Raw genomic sequence first — 22,183 nt, forward strand, 5'->3', positions numbered from 1 at the left:
GAGGACCAACGGTGCGTCCAGTCAGTCCATCAGAAACATCCCTCCAGGGGCTCTCAGGGGGCAGAGAGGTGGGCAGCCCAGCATTTTCAGGCAAAACACAGCAAAACCGCATTGCGCTGGCACCACAAGAGTTTCTCTGGTATGGCGATGGGGCAAAAAGGGGCCACATTGTCCAGCAGGGAACTGTCCCCAAGGCTGGGGCAGCTGGAGGAGGGCAGAGAGCTCGGAGAGGCCAGGCTGTGCCTGTGGCCAGAGTCAGCATCCAGCAGGAGCTGGCTGGCAATTTTGCTGGATAAAGAGCCCATTTAGGCACACGAACGAGGCATTTTCTTGCACACCCAGCTCCAGTGCCCTGTTGGGACCCTCCATGGTGACCCATGTCACAATGGCAGAGCGGATCTGCTGTTCATCACTTTAATCTTGCAAAGCCACGGATGGACTAGGAGCACGGGAGCATGGGGGCCTTTGGGCGCACAAGGAGGAGGGTTCAGCCATGCAGAGGGGTGCTGGGTGCCAGGGGCTGTGCCACTTCTCTGGGGCAGAGGGCACGTCTCCTGCAGCCATGCCTGGCCGCGCTGCACCACCCCGTGGCAGAAATGCCGTTTCCATCTGCTGGAGCCCATAGACTGTGAGGCCACGGATGGTGAAGCCAGGGGCGCACGGGGTTGCGTCGCTCTGTCCCCAGAGCTGTTTCTATCAAATTCAGGTTCTCACCAGGGGCTAGAGCATAGCTGCCACTGGGATGCACTTTGAGGCACAGTGGAGATGGTTTGGGACAATGGGGATGGCTCAGAACACGAAAGGGACTGTACCTGACACAGCAAAAATGGTTTGGGACACAACGGGGGACTTGGGACACAACGGGGATGCTAGGGGACATGACAAGGCTGTTTAGGCACAGGATGGGGATGCACTGGGACATGACAGGGATGCTCTGGGACACGATGATGATACCTTGGGACATGACAGGGACAGTTTGGGCACAGGGGCGATGCTCTGAGGCATGAGGGGGACAGTTTAGCATACAACAGGGATGGTTTGGGACTCAGCAGGGACACAATAGGGATGCTTTGAGACACAGCAGGGACATGAGGGAATGCAGTGGGGATACTTTGGGACACAGGATGCTTTGGGACCCAGCAGGGACACTAGGGGACACTTTGAGAGGACATGGGATACTTTGGGACATAAGGGAAGTGCTGTGACACACAGCGGGCACTTTTGGACACAAGGGGAGGCTTTGGGACATAAGGGGACTCCTTGAGATGCAATGAAAACGCTCTGAGCCGCAGCGGGAACGCTTTGGGACACGAGGGGACACTGTGGGAAACTTTGTGACATGAAGGACGTGACAAAGACTTTAGGAAACAAGGGGCCACTTCAGTATGCAGTGACAACACTTTGGGACATGATGAAGACACTTTGGGCCAAAATAAGGACACTTTGGGACACTTTGGGAGGCAGCAGGGATACTTTGGGACACGGGGGGATGCTTTGGGGCATGAGGGGACGATTTGGGACATGACAAAGACACTTTGGGAAACAAGGGGACACTTTAGGATGCAACGAGGACACTTCGGGCCACAGCAGGGAAACTTTGGGCCAAAATAAGGACACTTTGGGGATGCAGCAGGGATGCTTTGGGGCACGAGGAGACCATTTGGGAGGCAGTGGGGACCCTTTGGGACACTCGGGGACACGCTGGGGCGCCGCGGCGCGGAGGGCAGGTCCCGGGGCGGTGGCGGAGGGGCGGGCGGGGGCGGCCCGGGGCGGTGCCGCGGCCCCTCGGGGCGGGCGGACTCGGCGCAGCCCCGGCCCGGCCCCAGCCCCAGCCCCGGCCCCGGCCCCGGCCCCGCGCGGCGCCGTCGCCCCCCGCCCCGGCCTCCATCTTGTGCGCGGCCGCCGCGGCGCGGCTCCAGGTGCGGCAGGCGGCGGGGAGGGCCGCGACCGGGCACCGGGGGGGGGGCCGGGACGGCGGGGCCGCCCCCGCCCTGCCCCGCGCGGGCCTCCATCGCCGGGGAGCGGGACGGGCCGGGAGGGGAGACCCAGCCCGGGCAGCCCCGCGGGCCCGGGCCGGGCGCTGGCCACGCCGGGACCCCCAGAGCCATTCCCCCCCCCCCCGGGGCCGTGCGGGACCCCAGGAGCGATCCCCCCCGGGGCCATGTGGGACCCCCGGAGCGATCCCTCCCCCGGGGCCATGTGGGACCCCCGGAGCGATCCCCCCCCCGGGGCCGTGTGGGACCCCCGGAGCGATCCCCCCCGGGGCCGTGTGGGACCCCCGGAGCGATCCCTCCCCCTGGGGCCGTGTGGGACCCCTGGAGCGATCCCCCCCGGGGCCGTGTGGGACCCCTGGAGCGATCCCCCCCCCGGGGCCGTGTGGGACCCCCGGAGCGATCCCCCCCGGGGCCGTGCGGGACCCCCGGAGCGATCCCTCCCCCCGGGGCCGTGCGGGACCCCCGGAGCGATCCCCCCCCGGGGCCGTGTGGGACCCCCGGAGCGATCCCCCCCCCGGGGCCGTGTGGGACCCCCGGAGCGATCTCTCCCCCGGGGCCGTGTGGGACCCCTGGAGCGATCCCCCCCCCGGGGCCGTGTGGGACCCCCGGAGCGATCTCTCCCCCGGGGCCGTGTGGGACCCCTGGAGCGATCCCCCCCGGGGCCGTGTGGGACCCCTGGAGCGATCCCCCCCCCGGGGCCGTGCGGGACCCCCGGAGCGATCCCCCCCGGGGCCGTGCGGGACCCCCGGAGCGATCCCTCCCCCCGGGGCCGTGCGGGACCCCCGGAGCGATCCCCCCCCGGGGCCGTGTGGGACCCCCGGAGCGATCCCCCCCCCGGGGCCGTGTGGGACCCCCGGAGCGATCTCTCCCCCGGGGCCGTGTGGGACCCCCGGAGCGATCCCCCCCGGGGCCATGTGGGACCCCCGGAGCGATCTCTCCCCCGGGGCCGTGCGGGACCCCCGGAGCGATCTCTCCCCCGGGGCCGTGTGGGACCCCCGGAGCGATTTCCCCCCCCCGGGGCCGTGTGGGACCCCCGGAGCGATTTCCCCCCCCCGGGGCCGTGTGGGACCCCTGGAGCGATCCCTTCCCTGGGACCGTGCGGGACCCCCAGAGCGATCCCCCCCTGGGCCGTGCAGGACCCCCAGAGCGATCCCCCCCCAGGGCCATGCGGGACCCCCGGAGCGATCCCCCTCCCCAGGGCCCTGTGGGACCCCCAGAGCGATCCCCCCTGGGGCCGTGTGGGACCCCTGGAGCGATCTCTCCCCCGGGGCCATGTGGGACCCCCGGAGCGATCTCTCCCCCGGGGCCGTGTGGGACCCCTGGAGCATTCCCCCCCAGGGCCATGTGGAACCCCCGGACCAATTTCCCCCCCCCCCCCGGGGCCGTGTGGGACCCCCAGAGCGATCCCTTCCCTGGGACTGTGTGGGACCCCCAGAGCGATCCCTTCCCTGGGACCGTGCGGGACCCCCGGAGCGAACCCCCCCGGAGCCATGTGGGACCCCCAGAGCGATCTCTCCCCCGGGGCCATGTGGGACCCCCGGAGCGATCCCCCTCCCCAGGGCCATGCCAGACCCCCCTGGAGTGATCCCTCCCCCGGGGCCATGCAGGACCCCCAGAGCGATCCCCCTCCTGGGGCTATGCGGGACCCCCAGAGCCATTCCCCCCCCCCGGGGCCGTGCGGGACCCCCGGAGCGATCCCTCCCCAGGGCCATGCCAGACCCCCCTGGAGTGATCCCTCCCCCGGGGCCATGCAGGACCCCCAGAGCGATCCCCCTCCTGGGGCCATGTGGGACCCCCAGAGCCATTCCCCCCCCCGGGGCCGTGCGGGACCCCCGGAGCGATCCCTCCCCCACGGCTGTGCAGGACCCCCGGAGCAATCCCTCCCCCGGGGCCATGTGGGACCCCCGGAGCAATCCCCCCCCCCCGGGGCCATGTGGGACCCCCAGGAGTGATCCCCCCCCCCGAGGCCATGTGAGTCCCCCGGAGTGATCCCCCCTGGGGCCATGCGGGACCCCTGGAGCGATCCCCCCCCAGGGCCATGCAGGACCCCCGGAGCGATCCCTTCCCTGGGGCCATGTGGGACCCCCGGAGCGATCCTTCCCCTAGGGCTGTGTGGGACCCCCGGAGCAATCCCTCCCCCGGGGCCCTGTGGGACCCCTGGAGCAATCACCTGCCATGCCATGCCAGATCCCCAAAAATGTTTCCTCCATCTGCCTGGGGCTGTATGGGACCCCAGGGACCATGTGGGATGCCAGGAGCCATCGATCACCCCCCCAGAAGCTGAGCAGGACCCTGAGGAGCCCTGGCAGTGCCCCCCCCCCCCCCGCCCCACACCCTTCCCTATAGTGCAAAGGGGCAATTTCCCCCAGCACTGCCAGGCTGGGGGGCACACAGCCCATCCGGCGCTTGGCGCTGCACAGGCAGGAGCAACCCCAACCCAGCATCTGGGTCTGAACCTCCCTCCCTGGCGCAGGCACCAAGGGGTTACAGCCCAGAATCAGCTTTGGTGGCCAAAATCCTCCCAGGGGCAGGGGGGTGCAGGGTATTAAGGCACTAATCCCAATGAGAACCACGGTGAGAACAAGGTGAGTGGGACCGTGCAACGCTGGCCCTGCACTGGTGCCCTACGTGGGAGCTGGAGCTGGGGTGCCCCCAGATAGGGCAGCCAAAGTGGCCAGCTTGGCTTCAAATTCAATGAGGATTCCCCCCCCACACACAAAAAAAAGAGGGTCAGCGGGATGCGCTGGAGGGTTCAGGACTGCAGAGAGCATTGGTGCAAGGCGAAGGGGTGGGGGCAAGCGGGGCTTTGCCCTTCACCCTGCACGGCAAGGAGGGATAGAGGTGTATAGGAGCCCTGCACCGGGGGAGCTGGGTCCCCACCGAGCGACAGCAGAGGGGACAGGGGCCATGTGCACCCCCCTGGGAGCCAAGGGCCAAGGAGTCGGCAAGGGTGGAGCGTGAGTCACGGTGTAAAGGTCAGGAGCCGGCAGTGTTTGCAAGGCTGGCGGGTGCGGAAGTGGCGCCGTCCCCGTCGGCGCAGGCACTCACAGCTAGCAGGTAGGGAGGGCTGGGCTTTCCCCCCCGCACCATCCCGGCCGGACCAAGGGGGACCGATGGGGGTCCCCTGATGCCCCCCGTGTGGTTCCAGCAGCCCCGCGTGGCACTGCGGGAGCTCGGAGGCGCAGACGGTCCAAAGTGCGCCAGGCCGGCGTCTCCCGGGCCCTGGCCAGGCTCAATGTCCTGCCACACCCCAGGGACTGGGACACGGGGTCCCTGCAACTTGCTCTGGGCTGGCTCTGGGGGTCCAAGCAGCCCCATAGGGACTGGGACTGGATATCCCTACAGCTCCAGTATGAACTGGGCTCTGAGCATCCCTGCAGTCCCATATAGGCCATGCTCTTGGCATCCCTGCAGTCCTATATGGATTGGGCTCTGGGTGTACCCACAGCCCCATAGAGACCAGGCTCTGGGCATCCCAGTGACCCTGTATAGACTGGGCTCTGAGCATCCCTGCAGCCCCCATATAGGCCAGGCTCTCGGCATCCCTGCAGCTCAGTATAGACTGGGCTCTGGCTGTACCCGCAACCCCATACAGACTTGGCTCAGGGCATCCCCACTGCCCCATATAGCCATGCCTCTGGGCATCCTTGCACTCCATATAGACTTGGCTCAGGGTCTCCTCACCACCCCATATAGATTTGTATCTGGGTGTCCCTGCTGCCCCATATAGACTGGGCTGTATGCCTCCCCACAGTCCCATATAGACTTGGCTCTGGGTGTCCCACAACTCCATATTAGCCAGACTCTCGGCATCCCTGCAGCCCCATTTGGCCTGGGCTCTGGGCCATCCCCACAGCCCTATAGGGGTAGGGCTGTGTGCATCCCGCAGCCCCATATGGCCTGGGCTCCAGTGTCCCCACAGCCTCATGGGGCCAGGGCCTGGCCAGCTTGAGCCCAATTCCTGCCCCCTTCCCACATGCCAGTCTCGGCGCAGCCCCTTGTCACCATGGGCACAGTGCCAGGATAGGGACAGTTCCCCCCCCGCCATGTCCTGTTCCCCCCCTCATCAACCAGGTTTTGCACAAGAGCTTTGGACAAAGAACCCTGGAGGGATTTCGCAGTAGCCCCTTCTTCCGTGCTCACCTGCCACAGAAAGGCTGGGAAAGTTGTTGGAAACCGGGCAAGAAATGGTGGGGCCGGGGTGGGCAACGCCTCCCACGGACCTCGTGAAACGGCTTCCCGGCTTGTTGGTCTGCGGCTGGCTCGGCCCCCATCCCCCTCTTCCCTGAATTCTTCCCTGCTGCTTCGCAGCCACTGTGTTCCCGAGGGCGCTGCGATGGAGCCACGCGCGTGAAGGAGCCAGAGCGATGGAAACTGTCGTCATCGTGGCCATCGGGGTGCTGGCCACCATCTTCCTGGCCTCCTTCGTGGCGCTGGTCGTGGTTTGCCGGCAGCGCTACTGCCGGCCCAAGGACCTGCTGCACCACTACGACACCAAGTGAGTGGTGCTGCGGGGGTGGTTCGGGGACCTTGCAGGCTCTGGTGGCTCCATCCGAAGGGATCCCACATCCCTCTGCTCGGCCAGGCTCATCCCCCTGACGGGGTGCCCCAGCCCACAGCAGCTCAGCAGCTTGGGGCACATGGCGGTGGGTGCCCCAAGCCCTTGGGTTCAGTGGGGTGCTGCTGGGTTTCTTTGCACCAAGGTGCCTCCTCCAAGTTGAGGGGTCCTGGGGGCTGGAAATGCCTTGGAGACCCCAAGCAAGGGTGGAGAAGTGTCACCGATGGGTGCCCTGGGTGCCAGTGCCCCCTCTCCTTTGTCCATCCTGCCCGTCATAGTGAGCCAGTGGCTCCAGGAAGTGTGCCAAGGTGGCTGGATGCCCCATGCCATTGCTTGGCCCCTGACTTTTGCATGCGTGGGGCTGCAGTGGGTGCTGAGGTGGCCCCGTGCCCCGCTCCAGGCCCATCGTGGATCTCATCGGGGCCATGGAGACGCAGTCAGAGCCCTCTGAGCTGGAGCTGGATGACGTGGTGATCACCAACCCCCACATCGAGGCCATCCTGGAGAACGAGGACTGGATTGAAGACGCCTCGTAAGCTTGTCTCCGCTCCGAGTGCCCCACTCTGGCCTCCCGGCACCAGCCAGCCCTGAAGAAATGCTGCTTCCCGCAGCAGGGGGTAGTGTCAGTAGTCAGAGCACCCAAATTTTGGGGCCCTGAGGCCCAGCCCAGCTCTGCTGGGTGCCCTCCCATCCCCTGCCCTGTCTTGCTCCCTGGTTTGGTGCAAAATCCCTTTTGAGTCACCCCTTGGGACAAATCAGTTCTTGGTCCTGGAAACTAGGAGTGACTTGGTGGTCCCCTTGCAGGTCTTGGGAGCAGAGGCTTCCCCGGGCATCGGCAACACCCAGGGCATGACCGAGTGGAAATGCCCCCGGGCTGGTTTGGAGCTGGCCAAGGGGCTGCCAGCATCTCCCCTGGGATGGGGGGTGGATTAGGCTCAGGGCTGGGGCAATGCACAGGGTGAGGATGCAGCTCTGCCCAAATTCATGCCCTCCTCCATGTCCGCAGGGGCCTGGTTTCACACTGCATCGCCATCCTGAAGGTGAGTCCCGCTGCTGAGCAGTGCCGAGTGGGTCCTTTGCCCCAGACCTGGCTCCCACCGTCTCCTGCTCTTGTCCTGCAGATCTGCCACACGCTGACCGAGAAGCTGGTGGCCATGACCATGGGCTCAGGGGCCCGTGTGAAATCACCCGCCAGCCTCAGCGATATCATCGTGGTGGCCAAGCGCATCAGCCCCAGGTGAGGCGGGAGGGGTGGCCGGACCCAGGGGGCTGGCCAGGGTGGCACTGGTGATGCAGAGCTCAGGCTGGCGCCAGGGTCTCTACTCCCTGGGGCTGCTCGGCAAGAATGGAGCCACCCAGGTGTGATGCAATTGGGGGATCACCCAGGTCCACGACCCACCGGCCCCGTGACAACAGGGGACAAGCCGATGGCTCCCCACTTTCGATTGAACAGGGCCTTGGAGATCCACGTGCCAACCTGGGCGGCCCTGGGTCCCGCTGGTATCCGAGCCAGATGCTGCTAAATGGCAGCAAATGCGGAGTGATCCCAGACCCGAGTGCCATGGTTTGGCTGTGGTGTCTGCATCCCCCCAGAGCAGGCCGCTGGCTCCCGCAGCCCAGAGCGCTCAGCCTGGTGCCCTGCGTGGTGCCCGAGCCTGGGTGTCGGATGCCACGTGAGGATTTGTGCTCCCAAATTCCTGGGAAGGCCGTGAGTATGCTTGGGGCAGGGGCATGGGTGCCAGCCTCCTCTTTGCAGGGTGCTTGAGTACTCCACGATGCCAGGGGCATGTGGAGGATGGTGGGGTCAAGCCAGTTCCCAGATAGCTTTCTTGGGTCCCTTGGATGCTGAGCGCCACGAACTGACCCCTGTCCCCCCTGTCGCAGGGTGGATGATGTGGTGAGATCCATGTACCCGCCACTGGATCCCAAACTGCTGGATGCGAGGTAACGGGCCGTGGAGGGGATTGGTGGGGCTGGGACTCTGTCCCCCGGGCGTCCCCCTTGGCTGTGCCTGGCAGGGGGAACAGCTGCATAGGGTAGGGGGGAGCCTGGGGGAATGGAGAGGGTCGGAAAAGTTGTGGAAGGGGGCCACTGTGCTCCGTGTTGCCCTGCTTTTGCTCTAGCCCCAAACTGTGTGCTGCTGCTGGGGAAACTGAGGCACAAGCAGGGTGATGACACACCCGAGCCTGGCCGGTGGGGCGTTCACCCTGTTAGCCACCAGCAAAGCTGCTGTCACCTCCAGGGGTGTCCAAATCCCCTGAGAATGCCAGGGCTGCCTGGAGGGAAGCGGTGCCAGGGAGGGGAGGGGGGGGTCTCGTTCCTCCAGTGGCGCCCGATGGTGACGCTGCTCGTCCCCACAGGACCACGGCCCTGCTGCTCTCTGTGAGCCACCTCGTCCTGGTGACCCGCAGCGCCTGCCACCAAACCAGTGGCATGGACTGGATCGACCGGTCCCTGTCGGTGGCTGAGGAGCACCTGGCTGTGCTGCGGGAGGCGGCGCTGGCTGCCGAGCCGGAGCGGGCGCTGCCGGGTGCTGAGAGCTTCCTGCAGGAGCAGTCGGCCATCTGAGCACGGCCGCCATGGCGCCAGTGTCCCCGTCCCTGTCTCCTCCCCACTGCTTCGCGGTGTGCCGCGCCGCCGGCGCCCCGAGCAATAAACCCAAGGTGACCCCACTTCCCTGGCTGCTCTGCGGTCCCGACTTCTGCTTTCGCACGGCCGGCCTTGCCGCTCGGCCAGCGCAGAACAGGCACTTCGCTCCCCGCTCTGGCTGGCAGGAAGGCGAGGGCAGAGGGGTGGCCGGGCCAGGAAAGACAGGAAAAGTCGTCGTCCCTCACGTCATCCCAGCGTGGCCCCCCTGCTCAGAGGTGACCTTCAGCATGGCAGAGTGCGACTGGCAGCCTTAGCGCTGGGGTGCTGGGGTGCAGCTAGGATCAAGGGGTACAGGCCAGGCTGTGTCACAGCCACGCGAGGCCCAGATTGTCACCCGGAGGCAACACTGGGGGCCTTTGTGCCCCTCTTTGGAGGTGCCACCCACCAAGCAGGGGTGCCTTGCAGGGTACGCAGCAGGACCTGGGCCTGAGGTGATGCACCCTGGGGCTGTGGAGCTGGCGGGGGCAGGGGCAGGCCTGCCTGTGCTGGCTCGCTGTGGGGCTGTGGGCGATCTCTGGGGTGTAGGCCCTGGGAGAATCCCTGCCCTGCCCCCAGACCCAGCTGTGGGGGGGTCGAGGAGGGCTTTGGGGGCTCCTCGCATAGCCCCTGCACCCTGACGGGCTGATGGCGCTCTGCAGAACGCCTCCCTCCCCCGCCCGGCCTGAGGCCGGGCAGATTCATCACACCGACCCACAGCGGGGGGGGGGGGGGGGAGGGGGGGTGTCTGCATTCATGTGACCGTGCGTCACATGACCTGGGGAGGGGCGGTGCGCGGGCTAAGGCCGAGGGGGCCGCACTGCCTAGCGCTCCCCGCCCCTCCTTGAGGGGGCGGCCAATGGGAGCGAGGCGGGCCGGGCTGGCGGGCCAATGGGAGGCAGGGGGCGGGGCTTGCGGCTGGCGGCTGGCCGTCGCCGTGACTCTTGCTGCGGTGCCGGCGGGGAGTGTGGGGCGGTGGGGGTAGCGCTGGGGCCGGGGGCGCGTAGGGGAGCGAGGTACAGCGCCGTGCACAGGTATGGGGGGCACCAGCCATGGAGGTACTGGGCACGGGGGGGCTGCGGCTGGGCATCGGAGCGGCTTGGGAAGCCGGGACACTGTGGGCGCTGGGGGTTGCTGGGGGCACTGGGAGGCACTGAGGGGTGTAGAGCGCTGGGGGGGCACTGGACATTGGGGAGTGTGGGGCACTGGGGAGCACTAGGAGGTGCTAGGGGCACTGGGAGGTGTTGGGGGCCGTGGGGCACTGGGAAATGCTGGGGGCCCGGGGAAATGCTGGGGGCCGTGGGGCCCGGGGAAATGCTGGGGGCCGTGGGCCCGGGGAAATGCTGGGGGCCCGGGGAAATGCTGGGGGCCCGGGGAAATGCTGGGGGCCGTGGGCCCGGGGAAATGCTGGGGGCCCGGGGAAATGCTGGGGGCACTCGGAAATGCTGTGGGCACTGGGAGGTGCTGGGGGCACTGGGAGGTGTTGGGGGCCGTGGGGCACTGGGAAATGCTGGGGGCCCGGGGAAATGCTGGGGGCCGTGGGGCCCGGGGAAATGCTGGGGGCCCGGGGAAATGCTGGGGGCCGTGGGCCTGGGGAAATGCTGGGGGCCCGGGGAAATGCTGGGGGCCGTGGGCCCGGGGAAATGCTGGGGGCCCGGGGAAATGCTGGGGGCCGTGGGCCCGGGGAAATGCTGGGGGCACTCGGAAATGCTGTGGGCACTGGGAGGTGCTGGGGGCCTTGGGCTTTGGGGGATGTGGGGCACTGGGCTCAGCTGCTGCTGTGGGTGCTCCAGCAGAGCTGCAGGGGGGTCCCCAGCCCAGCCCTTGCCCTCCCCATGGTGTCAGAGCTAGGCTCCCCCTGCCTCAGTTTCCCCCCTGAGCCTTGTGATGAGGGGGCCCAGCCCTGGCCACCCAGTGGCTTCCTGTGATGGGGGTGCTGGTGGCAGGGACAGGACTGTGTGTCACCAAGGGATGTGTGGGAAGGGTGGTGACAGCCTGGGGAAATGCTGTGCCATGGCTCCCTCCTCACCCTGGGCCAGCCCCGCCATTGAGTGCTGGTGGGTGCTGGGCTTGGGAGCCCTGAGGGTCCTGGCGAGTCACGGGCAGGTGCCACGTGGAGCGGGACGCTTTTGGGACCTGAAGCTGAGGCACACTGTGCCCCTGCAGAGCCCCCATAGGGATCGTCTGGGGGCTGCCCCTGCCCAGGTGAGCCTGTGCCCCCCGGCACCCACGTCATACCCCTGCACGAGCCTGAGTCTGGCTGCGTTTGGGGGAGCCCCTTCCCCCGAGGGGCCTGGACGTGGCCCCGCAGCGGCCGTGCAGGAGGAGTACTGCAGGGAGCCCTGCTACTCTGCCCTGCTTCAAAACTGAGCCACAGCGTGGCAGAGGCACTTGCTTGGCAGCCCCCGGTGGGGTCTGAGCTTGCTCGCGGAGGGGGTTTCTCCTCCTCCAGGGCTTGGCTGTCGCCAGCTGCGTGAAAGAGGAAGCGCTGCCTCACGGTCAGAGCACAGAGCACCCGCAGCACCCCAGCGCTCTGCCACCCTGTGCTGTACCTCAGTTTCCCACCCTGGGGCTGGGGCAGTTGCCATCGACAAGGGCACCACGGCACCTGGCGCAGGGGTGGTGGGGTCCACAAAGGCACCCGCAGGTGCTGGGCATGGGCCACGCTGCATCTGGGAAGGGAAGTGAAAGTGAGTGTGAAAGTGGATGGGATGGGGGCAGGGCAGCCAAGAAGGACCCGGTGGGTGGGTGCAGGGTGCTTCTTGCTCCCCACAGTCCCTAGGGTGCTGAGAGCGGGTGCTGTGCCGTCCCCCCCCCACCGCAGACACGGATGCTGGCTTTCTACGTTGCAGGGAGATGTTATCTGGCCGCTGCGGCTGGTGGTTGGGGTTGGCAGGTTGGCAAGACGCCACAGCAGCCCTCCAGCACGTGGGGCCTGTGGGTGCTGGACCCTGCCGCTGTGGGCTTTGCACTACCCGCTGCCCATCAGGGTGGCATCATTCGGCTAGCCTAGTGGCTACTGGGCGCTGTGGGGTGCAGCCGGCGTGAGTGAGAGAAGGGACGGGGTTTTCCCGTGGCCCTGCTGAAAGGGGAAGCAAGAGGTAGCAGTACCTTCCAGGGCCCTCCTTCACCTCAGGCATCCCCCCATGAGGCATCAGATCCTGGGGTGCTGGCCTGGCACCGCGCTCCCTGGGCAAAGAGACGACAAGAATTGCCCTCTTGGGCAAGTGGGGAAACTGGTGAGGGCGCAGGGCTCATCTGACTCCTTGTAGGTGCCCTCTCCGCAATGTGGACCTTCACGCTGCTGTGGTTGGCTCTGGCTGGAGCTGCGGCTTCACTGCTCTGCCCCAACGGGCAGCCATGCCCTGTGGCTCCGGTGAGTGTGGGTTGTGGCACCGGACCTCCCACAGCTTGCATGCACTGTGTTTGCCAGGTCTCTGCAGAGCCACTGTGCAGCCCAGGGTGCCCCCTTCAGCACTGGACAGTGGCTTGGGCTGGCATCGCGCGGAGCGGGGGCAAAGGGCTGCCCTCACCCCGCGGGTGACCTGGTTTCACCATCCTGCAGTCCCTGCCCATGTTTTCCGCAAACAGCGTGAGGGATTCGGCTGGGACTGTGTGCCAGGACGGGTCACGGTGCCCTGCCGAGTACAGCTGTCTGCCCACCATCTCTGGCACCTTTGGCTGCTGCCCACTAGCAGAGGTAAGGGTGGGTGTCGGGGCCCCCAGCACAGTGGGTGCCCATCTGTGCCTCAGTTTCCCTGCTGGCATATCCAGAGGTGCAGCAGGGGGCTGGCTATGCCCCCAACTGCCCACCCATGGCTCTCCCCACAGAGTGTCTCCTGTGCTGGTGGGCTCCACTGCTGTCCCCAAGGGTCCCACTGCAGTGCTGACAGCAAATTCTGCTTTGCCCACCCAGGTAGTGAGGGGTTGGCATGAGCTGGGGCCGGACAGGTGTCTTGTGCCCCAAGGGATGCGTTGGCACCCCTGTGCCCTCCCTGAGGGTGCTGTTTAGCAGCACCCATCCCTACCCCGCTCTCTGCAGCTCTTGGTGCCATCCAGTGCCCCGACGGCGAGTCCGAGTGCCCTGACAACTCCACATGCTGCATGATGCCCAGTGGCGCCTGGGGGTGCTGCCCTATGCCTGAGGTATGGTGGTGGGGGGGAGGTCTCAATCCCGCTGTGGGGGGTTCCCAGATCAGGCCCTGAAAGGGGCTCGGAGACGGCAGGAGTCACCCTGGGTGGGGTGGCAGCTACTGCTGCAGCGAATTGCTCAGGTCTCGTGCCCACAGGCCTCATGCTGTGCGGACAAGGTGCACTGCTGCCCCCATGCCACCATCTGTGACCTGGCCCACGGCCGTTGCCTGACACCCACTGGTGAGCTCCCCCTTGGCAACAAGTTCCCTGCGTGGAAGCGCCAGTCCCAGCCCTCGGCACCAGGTACGGTCCAACTCCAGACCTGTTCATTGCCCTCCACGAGCTGCCCTGGCATGACCGCCTGGGTGGTGGCGGGTGGCAAGGAGCCATCCTGGGATCTCATGGCATGGAAGAGGAGAGGGGACGGTGGGTGACACTGTATCCCCTCTCCCCAGTGGCACTCAGCCAGGTGACCTGCCCCGATGGCCAGTCAGCATGTCCGGACGGCACTACCTGCTGCCAGCTGCCCTCGGCCCAGTACGGCTGCTGTCCGCTGCAAAACGTGAGTGCGGCCTTACGGGCTCCCCTGCGTGTCCTGCCTGGCACCCTTAGGTGCCAGCTGAGGCTGCAAACTTGCCCCCGCAGGGGACACCCATGTCCTGGTGTGACAGGTCTGGGGGTGGCAGAGCAGATGCCCGACAGGCATGTATAGGTGGACTGCCCAAGCGGTTCCATTTATGCCTAAATTTGGGTCTGGGCACCCTGGAGGCTGCCAAGGTGGGCATCAATGGGGCGCCGTGCTATCCCTGCGCAGGCCGTGTGTTGCAGCGACCACCTGCACTGCTGCCCACAGGGCACCACCTGCGACCTGGAGCGTTCGAAGTGCGCGTCGGGGAAAGGCTGGGTGAAGCTGCTTACCCGCCTGTCCACAACCCCCACCGCAGGTAACGGTGTCCCCTGTGCCACCTGCCAGGATAGCCGGGGAGGCGCTGGCTCCATGGGCACCTCCAGGAGAGAGCGCGTTGGCCCTGGTGAACTTTGGGAGTGGGGGGACACAGTCAGCGTGGAATGGTCAGCTGTGACCATCTGTCTGTCCCTAGCTTGTGACGTCAAGTGTGACGAGGAGAAGAGCTGCCCCGACGGGAGCACGTGCTGCCGGCTGAGCTCGGGTGCCTGGGGGTGCTGCCCCTTGGAGCAGGTGTGGGGAGCTCGGGGGGGTCCTGCCTGCTGGGGCCGGGTGCTGGGTATGGGGCAGTGGTGGGGAGGTCCCTGCCCAAGGCAGTGGAGAGACTGTGGTCCCAGCAATGGGGTGGAGGAGCAGGGTGGGTGCCTGCATGGGAAACGGGGTGTGGGGTGCCCTGGGTGGGGCTGAGCCCCATGGAGAGGTTGGGCTGGCACCCTTGGTGTCTTTGCAGGGTGGGGAGGGCACCATAGGGCAGGACCCAGGAATTGGCTGGGGCCAGGCAGGTCCCACGTGCCAGAGGGCAGAGGGACGGAGCCGGCACGCCAGGGTGTGTGGTGTGTGGGGGAGGGGGGAAAGCACACGCCAGGCAAGTTGGCGCCCATGGGATGGCCGTGGGGTGTAGCAGGGCCATGCTCAGGGCCCTTTCTTTTGTGCCCCCCAGGCCGTATGCTGCCCCGACCACGTGCACTGCTGCCCCCAGGGCTACACGTGCGACCCTGAGGGGGGCAGCTGCCTGCAGGGGGGCATCCGCGTGCCCTGGCAGGAGAAGATGCCGGCGCGGGCGCGGGGCCGGGAGGTGAAGTGCGACGAGGAGAAGAGCTGCCCCGACGGGAGCACGTGCTGCCGGCTGAGCTCGGGCGCCTGGGGGTGCTGCCCCTTGGAGCAGGTCCGGGGGGTGGCGGGATCCTGCCTGTGGCTGGGGACGTAACCTTGATCCGAGGGGATGGGACCGAGCCTTTGGGGGAGTGGAAGGCTCTGGATGGGGTTGAGCCCCACGGGGAGGGTGAAGGCACCCTGGGAGCCCCCAAGGGCAGGGCTGCATTTAGAGGGACGTGGATAGGTGCAGAAGAGTCTGGAGCCCCTCGTGACATCCAACAGGAGCAAGGCCAAGTCCTGACCCCCAGAAGAGAGGACCCCCCCCCCAGTCCTGGAGGATAAGACAGACAGACCCTGCTGGACAGAGGGGCCCCTGTCTCAGGCCAGACAGACCCCTGCTATGGGACAGGCTGGGGATGCGTGGCTGGGCAGCCGCTCTGCTGGAAAGGCACTGTGGTCTGAGCTGGGGGTAGCTCTGAGCACCCAGGCAGGGGCGCAGGATCCCAGCTGTCCTGCGGGGAGCCGGCAGGAGCCAGAGATTCCCCTTTTCCCAGCGTTCATCAGACCTCCTCTGCATCCCGCGACCGGTTTGGGGCTCCCAGTGCGGGAAGGACGTGATTGAAGGGGCACGAGGCCACCAGGATGCTTGAGGCTGAGGGACCTGGGTTTGCTCAGCCAGGAGGGGGCAAGGGCATGGGGGGGACCCTGGAGCCCCCCACCGTGCGCCCAGGGGACTGGAGCTGGGCTCCAGACCAGGGTGCACAGCGCTAGGGGAGGGACGGAGTGAAATGGGGCGGGCAGATGGGACCTATTAGTGCAGTTTGTCTCATGACACTGCTGATATGTGGAGCCGGGTCTGGGGAGGGTCCCTCAACCTCCTGCAACCCGGGATGGAGGTTGGGGGGAGGGGGCAGACCGTGGGGTGTAGCAGGGCCATGCTCAGGGCCCTTTCTTTTGTGCCCCCCAGGCCGTATGCTGCCCCGACCACGTGCACTGCTGCCCCCAGGGCTACACGTGCGACCCCGAGGGGAGCAGCTGCCTGCAGGGGGGCATCCGCGTGCCCTGGCAGGAGAAGATGCCGGCGCGGGCACGGGGCCGGGAGGTGAAGTGCGACGAGGAGAAGAGCTGCCCCGACGGGAGCACGTGCTGCCGGCTGAGCTCGGGCGCCTGGGGGTGCTGCCCCTTGGAGCAGGTGTGGGGAGCTCGGGGGGGTCCTGCCTGCTGGGGCCGGGTGCTGGGTATGGGGCAGTGGTGGGGAGGTCCCTGCCCAAGGCAGTGGAGAGACTGTGGTCCCAGCAATGGGGTGGAGGAGCAGGGTGGGTGCCTGCATGGGAAACGGGGTGTGGGGTGCCCTGGGTGGGGCTGAGCCCCATGGAGAGGTTGGGCTGGCACCCTTGGTGTCTTTGCAGGGTGGGGAGGGCACCATAGGGCAGGACCCAGGAATTGGCTGGGGCCAGGCAGGTCCCACGTGCCAGAGGGCAGAGGGATGGAGCCGGCACGCCAGGGTGTGTGGTGTGTGGGGGAGGGGGGAAAGCACACGCCAGGCAAGTTGGCGCCCATGGGATGGCCGTGGGGTGTAGCAGGGCCATGCTCAGGGCCCTTTCTTTTGTGCCCCCCAGGCCGTATGCTGCCCCGACCACGTGCACTGCTGCCCCCAGGGCTACACGTGCGACCCTGAGGGGGGCAGCTGCCTGCAGGGGGGCATCCGCGTGCCCTGGCAGGAGAAGATGCCGGCGCGGGCGCGGGGCCGGGAGGTGAAGTGCGACGAGGAGAAGAGCTGCCCCGACGGGAGCACGTGCTGCCGGCTGAGCTCGGGCGCCTGGGGGTGCTGCCCCTTGGAGCAGGTCCGGGGGGTGGCGGGATCCTGCCTGTGGCTGGGGACGTAACCTTGATCCGAGGGGATGGGACCGAGCCTTTGGGGGAGTGGAAGGCTCTGGATGGGGTTGAGCCCCACGGGGAGGGTGAAGGCACCCTGGGAGCCCCCAAGGGCAGGGCTGCATTTAGAGGGACGTGGATAGGTGCAGAAGAGTCTGGAGCCCCTCGTGACATCCAACAGGAGCAAGGCCAAGTCCTGACCCCCAGAAGAGAGGACCCCCCCCCCAGTCCTGGAGGATAAGACAGACAGACCCTGCTGGACAGAGGGGCCCCTGTCTCAGGCCAGACAGACCCCTGCTATGGGACAGGCTGGGGATGCGTGGCTGGGCAGCCGCTCTGCTGGAAAGGCACTGTGGTCTGAGCTGGGGGTAGCTCTGAGCACCCAGGCAGGGGCGCAGGATCCCAGCTGTCCTGCGGGGAGCCGGCAGGAGCCAGAGATTCCCCTTTTCCCAGCGTTCATCAGACCTCCTCTGCATCCCGCGACCGGTTTGGGGCTCCCAGTGCGGGAAGGACGTGATTGAAGGGGCACGAGGCCACCAGGATGCTTGAGGCTGAGGGACCTGGGTTTGCTCAGCCAGGAGGGGGCAAGGGCATGGGGGGGACCCTGGAGCCCCCCACCGTGCGCCCAGGGGACTGGAGCTGGGCTCCAGACCAGGGTGCACAGCGCTAGGGGAGGGACGGAGTGAAATGGGGCGGGCAGATGGGACCTATTAGTGCAGTTTGTCTCATGACACTGCTGATATGTGGAGCCGGGTCTGGGGAGGGTCCCTCAACCTCCTGCAACCCGGGATGGAGGTTGGGGGGAGGGGGCAGACCGTGGGGTGTAGCAGGGCCATGCTCAGGGCCCTTTCTTTTGTGCCCCCCAGGCCGTATGCTGCCCCGACCACGTGCACTGCTGCCCCCAGGGCTACACGTGCGACCCCGAGGGGAGCAGCTGCCTGCAGGGGGGCATCCGCGTGCCCTGGCAGGAGAAGATGCCGGCGCGGGCACGGGGCCGGGAGGTGAAGTGCGACGAGGAGAAGAGCTGCCCCGACGGGAGCACGTGCTGCCGGCTGAGCTCGGGCGCCTGGGGGTGCTGCCCCTTGGAGCAGGTGTGGGGAGCTCGGGGGGGTCCTGCCTGCTGGGGCCGGGTGCTGGGTATGGGGCAGTGGTGGGGAGGTCCCTGCCCAAGGCAGTGGAGAGACTGTGGTCCCAGCAATGGGGTGGAGGAGCAGGGTGGGTGCCTGCATGGGAAACGGGGTGTGGGGTGCCCTGGGTGGGGCTGAGCCCCATGGAGAGGTTGGGCTGGCACCCTTGGTGTCTTTGCAGGGTGGGGAGGGCACCATAGGGCAGGACCCAGGAATTGGCTGGGGCCAGGCAGGTCCCACGTGCCAGAGGGCAGAGGGACGGAGCCGGCACGCCAGGGTGTGTGGTGTGTGGGGGAGGGGGGAAAGCACACGCCAGGCAAGTTGGCGCCCATGGGATGGCCGTGGGGTGTAGCAGGGCCATGCTCAGGGCCCTTTCTTTTGTGCCCCCCAGGCCGTATGCTGCCCCGACCACGTGCACTGCTGCCCCCAGGGCTACACGTGCGACCCTGAGGGGGGCAGCTGCCTGCAGGGGGGCATCCGCGTGCCCTGGCAGGAGAAGATGCCGGCGCGGGCGCGGGGCCGGGAGGTGAAGTGCGACGAGGAGAAGAGCTGCCCCGACGGGAGCACGTGCTGCCGGCTGAGCTCGGGCGCCTGGGGGTGCTGCCCCTTGGAGCAGGTCCGGGGGGTGGCGGGATCCTGCCTGTGGCTGGGGACGTAACCTTGATCCGAGGGGATGGGACCGAGCCTTTGGGGGAGTGGAAGGCTCTGGATGGGGTTGAGCCCCACGGGGAGGGTGAAGGCACCCTGGGAGCCCCCAAGGGCAGGGCTGCATTTAGAGGGACGTGGATAGGTGCAGAAGAGTCTGGAGCCCCTCGTGACATCCAACAGGAGCAAGGCCAAGTCCTGACCCCCAGAAGAGAGGACCCCCCCCCCAGTCCTGGAGGATAAGACAGACAGACCCTGCTGGACAGAGGGGCCCCTGTCTCAGGCCAGACAGACCCCTGCTATGGGACAGGCTGGGGATGCGTGGCTGGGCAGCCGCTCTGCTGGAAAGGCACTGTGGTCTGAGCTGGGGGTAGCTCTGAGCACCCAGGCAGGGGCGCAGGATCCCAGCTGTCCTGCGGGGAGCCGGCAGGAGCCAGAGATTCCCCTTTTCCCAGCGTTCATCAGACCTCCTCTGCATCCCGCGACCGGTTTGGGGCTCCCAGTGCGGGAAGGACGTGATTGAAGGGGCACGAGGCCACCAGGATGCTTGAGGCTGAGGGACCTGGGTTTGCTCAGCCAGGAGGGGGCAAGGGCATGGGGGGGACCCTGGAGCCCCCCACCGTGCGCCCAGGGGACTGGAGCTGGGCTCCAGACCAGGGTGCACAGCGCTAGGGGAGGGACGGAGTGAAATGGGGCGGGCAGATGGGACCTATTAGTGCAGTTTGTCTCATGACACTGCTGATATGTGGAGCCGGGTCTGGGGAGGGTCCCTCAACCTCCTGCAACCCGGGATGGAGGTTGGGGGGAGGGGGCAGACCGTGGGGTGTAGCAGGGCCATGCTCAGGGCCCTTTCTTTTGTGCCCCCCAGGCCGTATGCTGCCCCGACCACGTGCACTGCTGCCCCCAGGGCTACACGTGCGACCCCGAGGGGAGCAGCTGCCTGCAGGGGGGCATCCGCGTGCCCTGGCAGGAGAAGATGCCGGCGCGGGCACGGGGCCGGGAGGTGAAGTGCGACGAGGAGAAGAGCTGCCCCGACGGGAGCACGTGCTGCCGGCTGAGCTCGGGCGCCTGGGGGTGCTGCCCCTTGGAGCAGGTGTGGGGAGCTCGGGGGGGTCCTGCCTGCTGGGGCCGGGTGCTGGGTATGGGGCAGTGGTGGGGAGGTCCCTGCCCAAGGCAGTGGAGAGACTGTGGTCCCAGCAATGGGGTGGAGGAGCAGGGTGGGTGCCTGCATGGGAAACGGGGTGTGGGGTGCCCTGGGTGGGGCTGAGCCCCATGGAGAGGTTGGGCTGGCACCCTTGGTGTCTTTGCAGGGTGGGGAGGGCACCATAGGGCAGGACCCAGGAATTGGCTGGGGCCAGGCAGGTCCCACGTGCCAGAGGGCAGAGGGACGGAGCCGGCACGCCAGGGTGTGTGGTGTGTGGGGGAGGGGGGGAAAGCACACGCCAGGCAAGTTGGCGCCCATGGGATGGCCGTGGGGTGTAGCAGGGCCATGCTCAGGGCCCTTTCTTTTGTGCCCCCCAGGCCGTATGCTGCCCCGACCACGTGCACTGCTGCCCCCAGGGCTACACGTGCGACCCTGAGGGGGGCAGCTGCCTGCAGGGGGGCATCCGCGTGCCCTGGCAGGAGAAGATGCCGGCGCGGGCGCGGGGCCGGGAGGTGAAGTGCGACGAGGAGAAGAGCTGCCCCGACGGGAGCACGTGCTGCCGGCTGAGCTCGGGCGCCTGGGGGTGCTGCCCCTTGGAGCAGGTGTGGAGAGCTCGCGGGGGGCGGGGTCCTGCCTGCTGTTGCAAGGGTGGGGGGTCCTATGGTGGGGAAGGAGGCTGTGGCAGGGCAGCTGCAACGTCTCTGCCTGGGGATGAGGCTGATGTATTAGAGCCATCGGGGCAGTGGGTGCTCCTGGAGGCAGGCTGGCCTCTGAAGGGGGAGGTGGCTCTGCCCTTTGGGGAGAGGCTGGCTTTGGAGGGGGACAGGCCCCACCCTGGCACACTGCTATCTATTCCTCTGCCACCAGAGATTGGGAACTCCAGTGATTGGGCAGCCACAGGCGCAAAGAGGGCAGCCACAGCCCTGGAAGAGCTAGAGCCTACTGGCATCTCCCTACCAGCCCCTGGGTTCCCAGCTTAGCTCCCTCTTCCTTCTGTTCTCTGGCTGCGTGCTGCCTGAGCAGTTCATTGTTGCCCCCAGGGGTCCAGGTGCCCCCTTGAGGGGGCCAGCTGCCTGCAGCCGGGGGGGGGGGGGGGGCGGTCCGTGTGGCCTAGCCAGAGGAAATGCTGGTATGGGCTCATGGGGTGCAGTGTGCCGCCCGTACCGTGTCCCGACAACACCACATGCTGCCCTGTCTCCACCGGGCCCTGGCTCTGCTGCCCTTTGTCCTAGGTTGGTGCCTGCCATTGCCAGAGGGATGCATGCCAACCTGGCCCAGCCCCGAGGGTGGCACACAGCCAGCTTACCCCTGCCTGTTCCCTCCATCCCCAGGCCGTGTGCTGCTCTGACGGCTTCCACTGCTGCCCCTTGGGCTACACCTGTGACCTGGCCCAGGGCAGGTGCCACAAGGAGCAGCTCGTGATGCCCTGGGTGGCCAAGATGCCTGCCACCCGCCGGGGCCAAGCTGTGAAGTGCAACGCGACGGCGAGCTGCGCCGATGGGCAAACCTGCTGCAAGAGCCAGAGCGGTGACTGGGCCTGCTGCCAGTTACCCAGCGTGAGCATGGCTGGGGAGGGCACCAAGGATGCAGCCCCTGGGCACCCACCAGCCGGGGGGCTGGGGCTGAGCTGACTCTCTGTTCCCTGACAGGCCGTGTGTTGCAAGGACCACCAGCACTGCTGCCCCTGGGGCTACACCTGCAATGTAGTAGCCCAGAGCTGTGAGAAACAGCGGGCACCAGCCCTGACGCAGGCACCAGCTGCTTCGCCAGTGCCTCTGTCCCGCGCCAGTGCTGAGCCTGCTGCCACCACCCCCTGCGACACCAGCCACTTCTGCCGGGGTGGGCAGAAATGCTGTCGAGGCCAGAAGGGCTCCTGGGGCTGCTGCCCCTTTTCCCAGGTCAGTGACGGGTGGGTGCCAGCAGGGGTGGGGGGGGGCTTGGGGGCAGCTCCCCCCATCCTCACACTCCCCCCATCCTCACACTCCCCCCATCCTCACACTCCCCCCATCTCTCTGCAGGGCTCCTGCTGTGCTGACGGGCGTCACTGCTGCCCTTACGGGTACCGCTGTGCCTCTGGCACATGCAGCCAGCGCCGTCCCCTGCGCTGGGACCTGGCTGGCCCCAGCTGGGTGCTGCTGTGACGTGCCTTGGTGGGGGATAGCCGCTGGCCTTGTGCCCCCTCAGCGCTGCCAGCAGGGCGAGTGCTGCCCCCAGGCGTTCCCCCCCCCCCCCCCAGGGTGACACCGTGCCATTAAAGGATTTCTAGGAAAGTTCCAAAGCCTTGTGCCTCTTCGTGGGAAG

The 22,183-nt window shown here is 67.2% G+C and overlaps 2 protein-coding genes across 17 annotated transcripts; both read left to right on the plus strand.

The window, feature by feature from the left end:
- Window positions 1-1,853: 1,853 nt before the first annotated feature.
- On the plus strand, window positions 1,854-9,224 carry TMEM98 (transmembrane protein 98). Of its 2 annotated transcripts, none has more exons than XM_068918973.1 (7): window positions 1,854-1,919; window positions 6,306-6,492; window positions 6,953-7,084; window positions 7,559-7,592; window positions 7,674-7,789; window positions 8,437-8,496; window positions 8,913-9,224. In XM_068918973.1, the coding sequence occupies exons 2-7, from the start codon at window positions 6,362-6,364 to the stop codon at window positions 9,118-9,120; spliced, it is 681 nt and encodes a 226-aa protein (XP_068775074.1). In that variant the 5' UTR covers window positions 1,854-1,919; window positions 6,306-6,361; the 3' UTR covers window positions 9,121-9,224. The 2 variants fall into 2 exon arrangements, with proteins under 2 accessions (XP_068775074.1, XP_068775073.1); XM_068918972.1 differs by lacking the exon at window positions 1,854-1,919 and adding an exon at window positions 4,757-5,051.
- An 839-nt stretch (window positions 9,225-10,063) lies between these two features.
- On the plus strand, window positions 10,064-22,160 carry GRN (granulin precursor). Of its 15 annotated transcripts, none has more exons than XM_068918979.1 (21): window positions 10,071-10,211; window positions 11,344-11,382; window positions 11,630-11,867; window positions 12,450-12,553; window positions 12,743-12,877; window positions 13,009-13,093; window positions 13,220-13,323; window positions 13,467-13,614; window positions 13,767-13,873; window positions 14,165-14,255; window positions 14,412-14,509; window positions 14,937-15,161; window positions 16,059-16,283; window positions 16,711-16,935; window positions 17,833-18,057; window positions 18,485-18,709; window positions 19,607-19,831; window positions 20,260-20,484; window positions 21,214-21,438; window positions 21,532-21,780; window positions 21,901-22,160. In XM_068918979.1, exons 3-21 carry the CDS (start codon window positions 11,834-11,836, stop codon window positions 22,021-22,023), a joined length of 3,078 nt encoding a protein of 1,025 aa, XP_068775080.1. In that variant the 5' UTR covers window positions 10,071-10,211; window positions 11,344-11,382; window positions 11,630-11,833; the 3' UTR covers window positions 22,024-22,160. The 15 variants fall into 15 exon arrangements, with proteins under 15 accessions (XP_068775086.1, XP_068775080.1, XP_068775081.1 ...); XM_068918977.1 differs by having other exon boundaries at window positions 10,078-10,211; window positions 14,126-14,255; XM_068918978.1 differs by having other exon boundaries at window positions 10,104-10,211; window positions 11,217-11,382.
- Window positions 22,161-22,183: the final 23 nt, after the last annotated feature.

This window comes from Struthio camelus, chromosome 25 (genome assembly GCF_040807025.1).
Source record: "Struthio camelus isolate bStrCam1 chromosome 25, bStrCam1.hap1, whole genome shotgun sequence".
In the NCBI taxonomy this organism is placed as follows: Eukaryota; Metazoa; Chordata; class Aves; order Struthioniformes; family Struthionidae; genus Struthio; species Struthio camelus.

Excerpts from the sequence above, each read along its gene's own strand:
- TMEM98 (XM_068918973.1), top strand. The coding sequence starts at position 6,362 with ATGGAAACTGTCGTCATCGTGGCCATCGGGGTGCTGGCCACCATCTTC. Across the intron at positions 7,085-7,558 it reads GACTGGATTGAAGACGCCTC|GGGCCTGGTTTCACACTGCA; the intron begins GTAAGCTTGTCT and ends CCATGTCCGCAG. Across the intron at positions 7,790-8,436 it reads GCCAAGCGCATCAGCCCCAG|GGTGGATGATGTGGTGAGAT; the intron begins GTGAGGCGGGAG and ends CCCCTGTCGCAG.
- GRN (XM_068918976.1), top strand. The coding sequence starts at position 11,191 with ATGGCTCCCTCCTCACCCTGGGCCAGCCCCGCCATTGAGTGCTGGTGG. Across the intron at positions 13,324-13,466 it reads GGTGCTGCCCTATGCCTGAG|GCCTCATGCTGTGCGGACAA; the intron begins GTATGGTGGTGG and ends TCGTGCCCACAG. Across the intron at positions 14,510-14,936 it reads GGTGCTGCCCCTTGGAGCAG|GCCGTATGCTGCCCCGACCA; the intron begins GTGTGGGGAGCT and ends TGTGCCCCCCAG.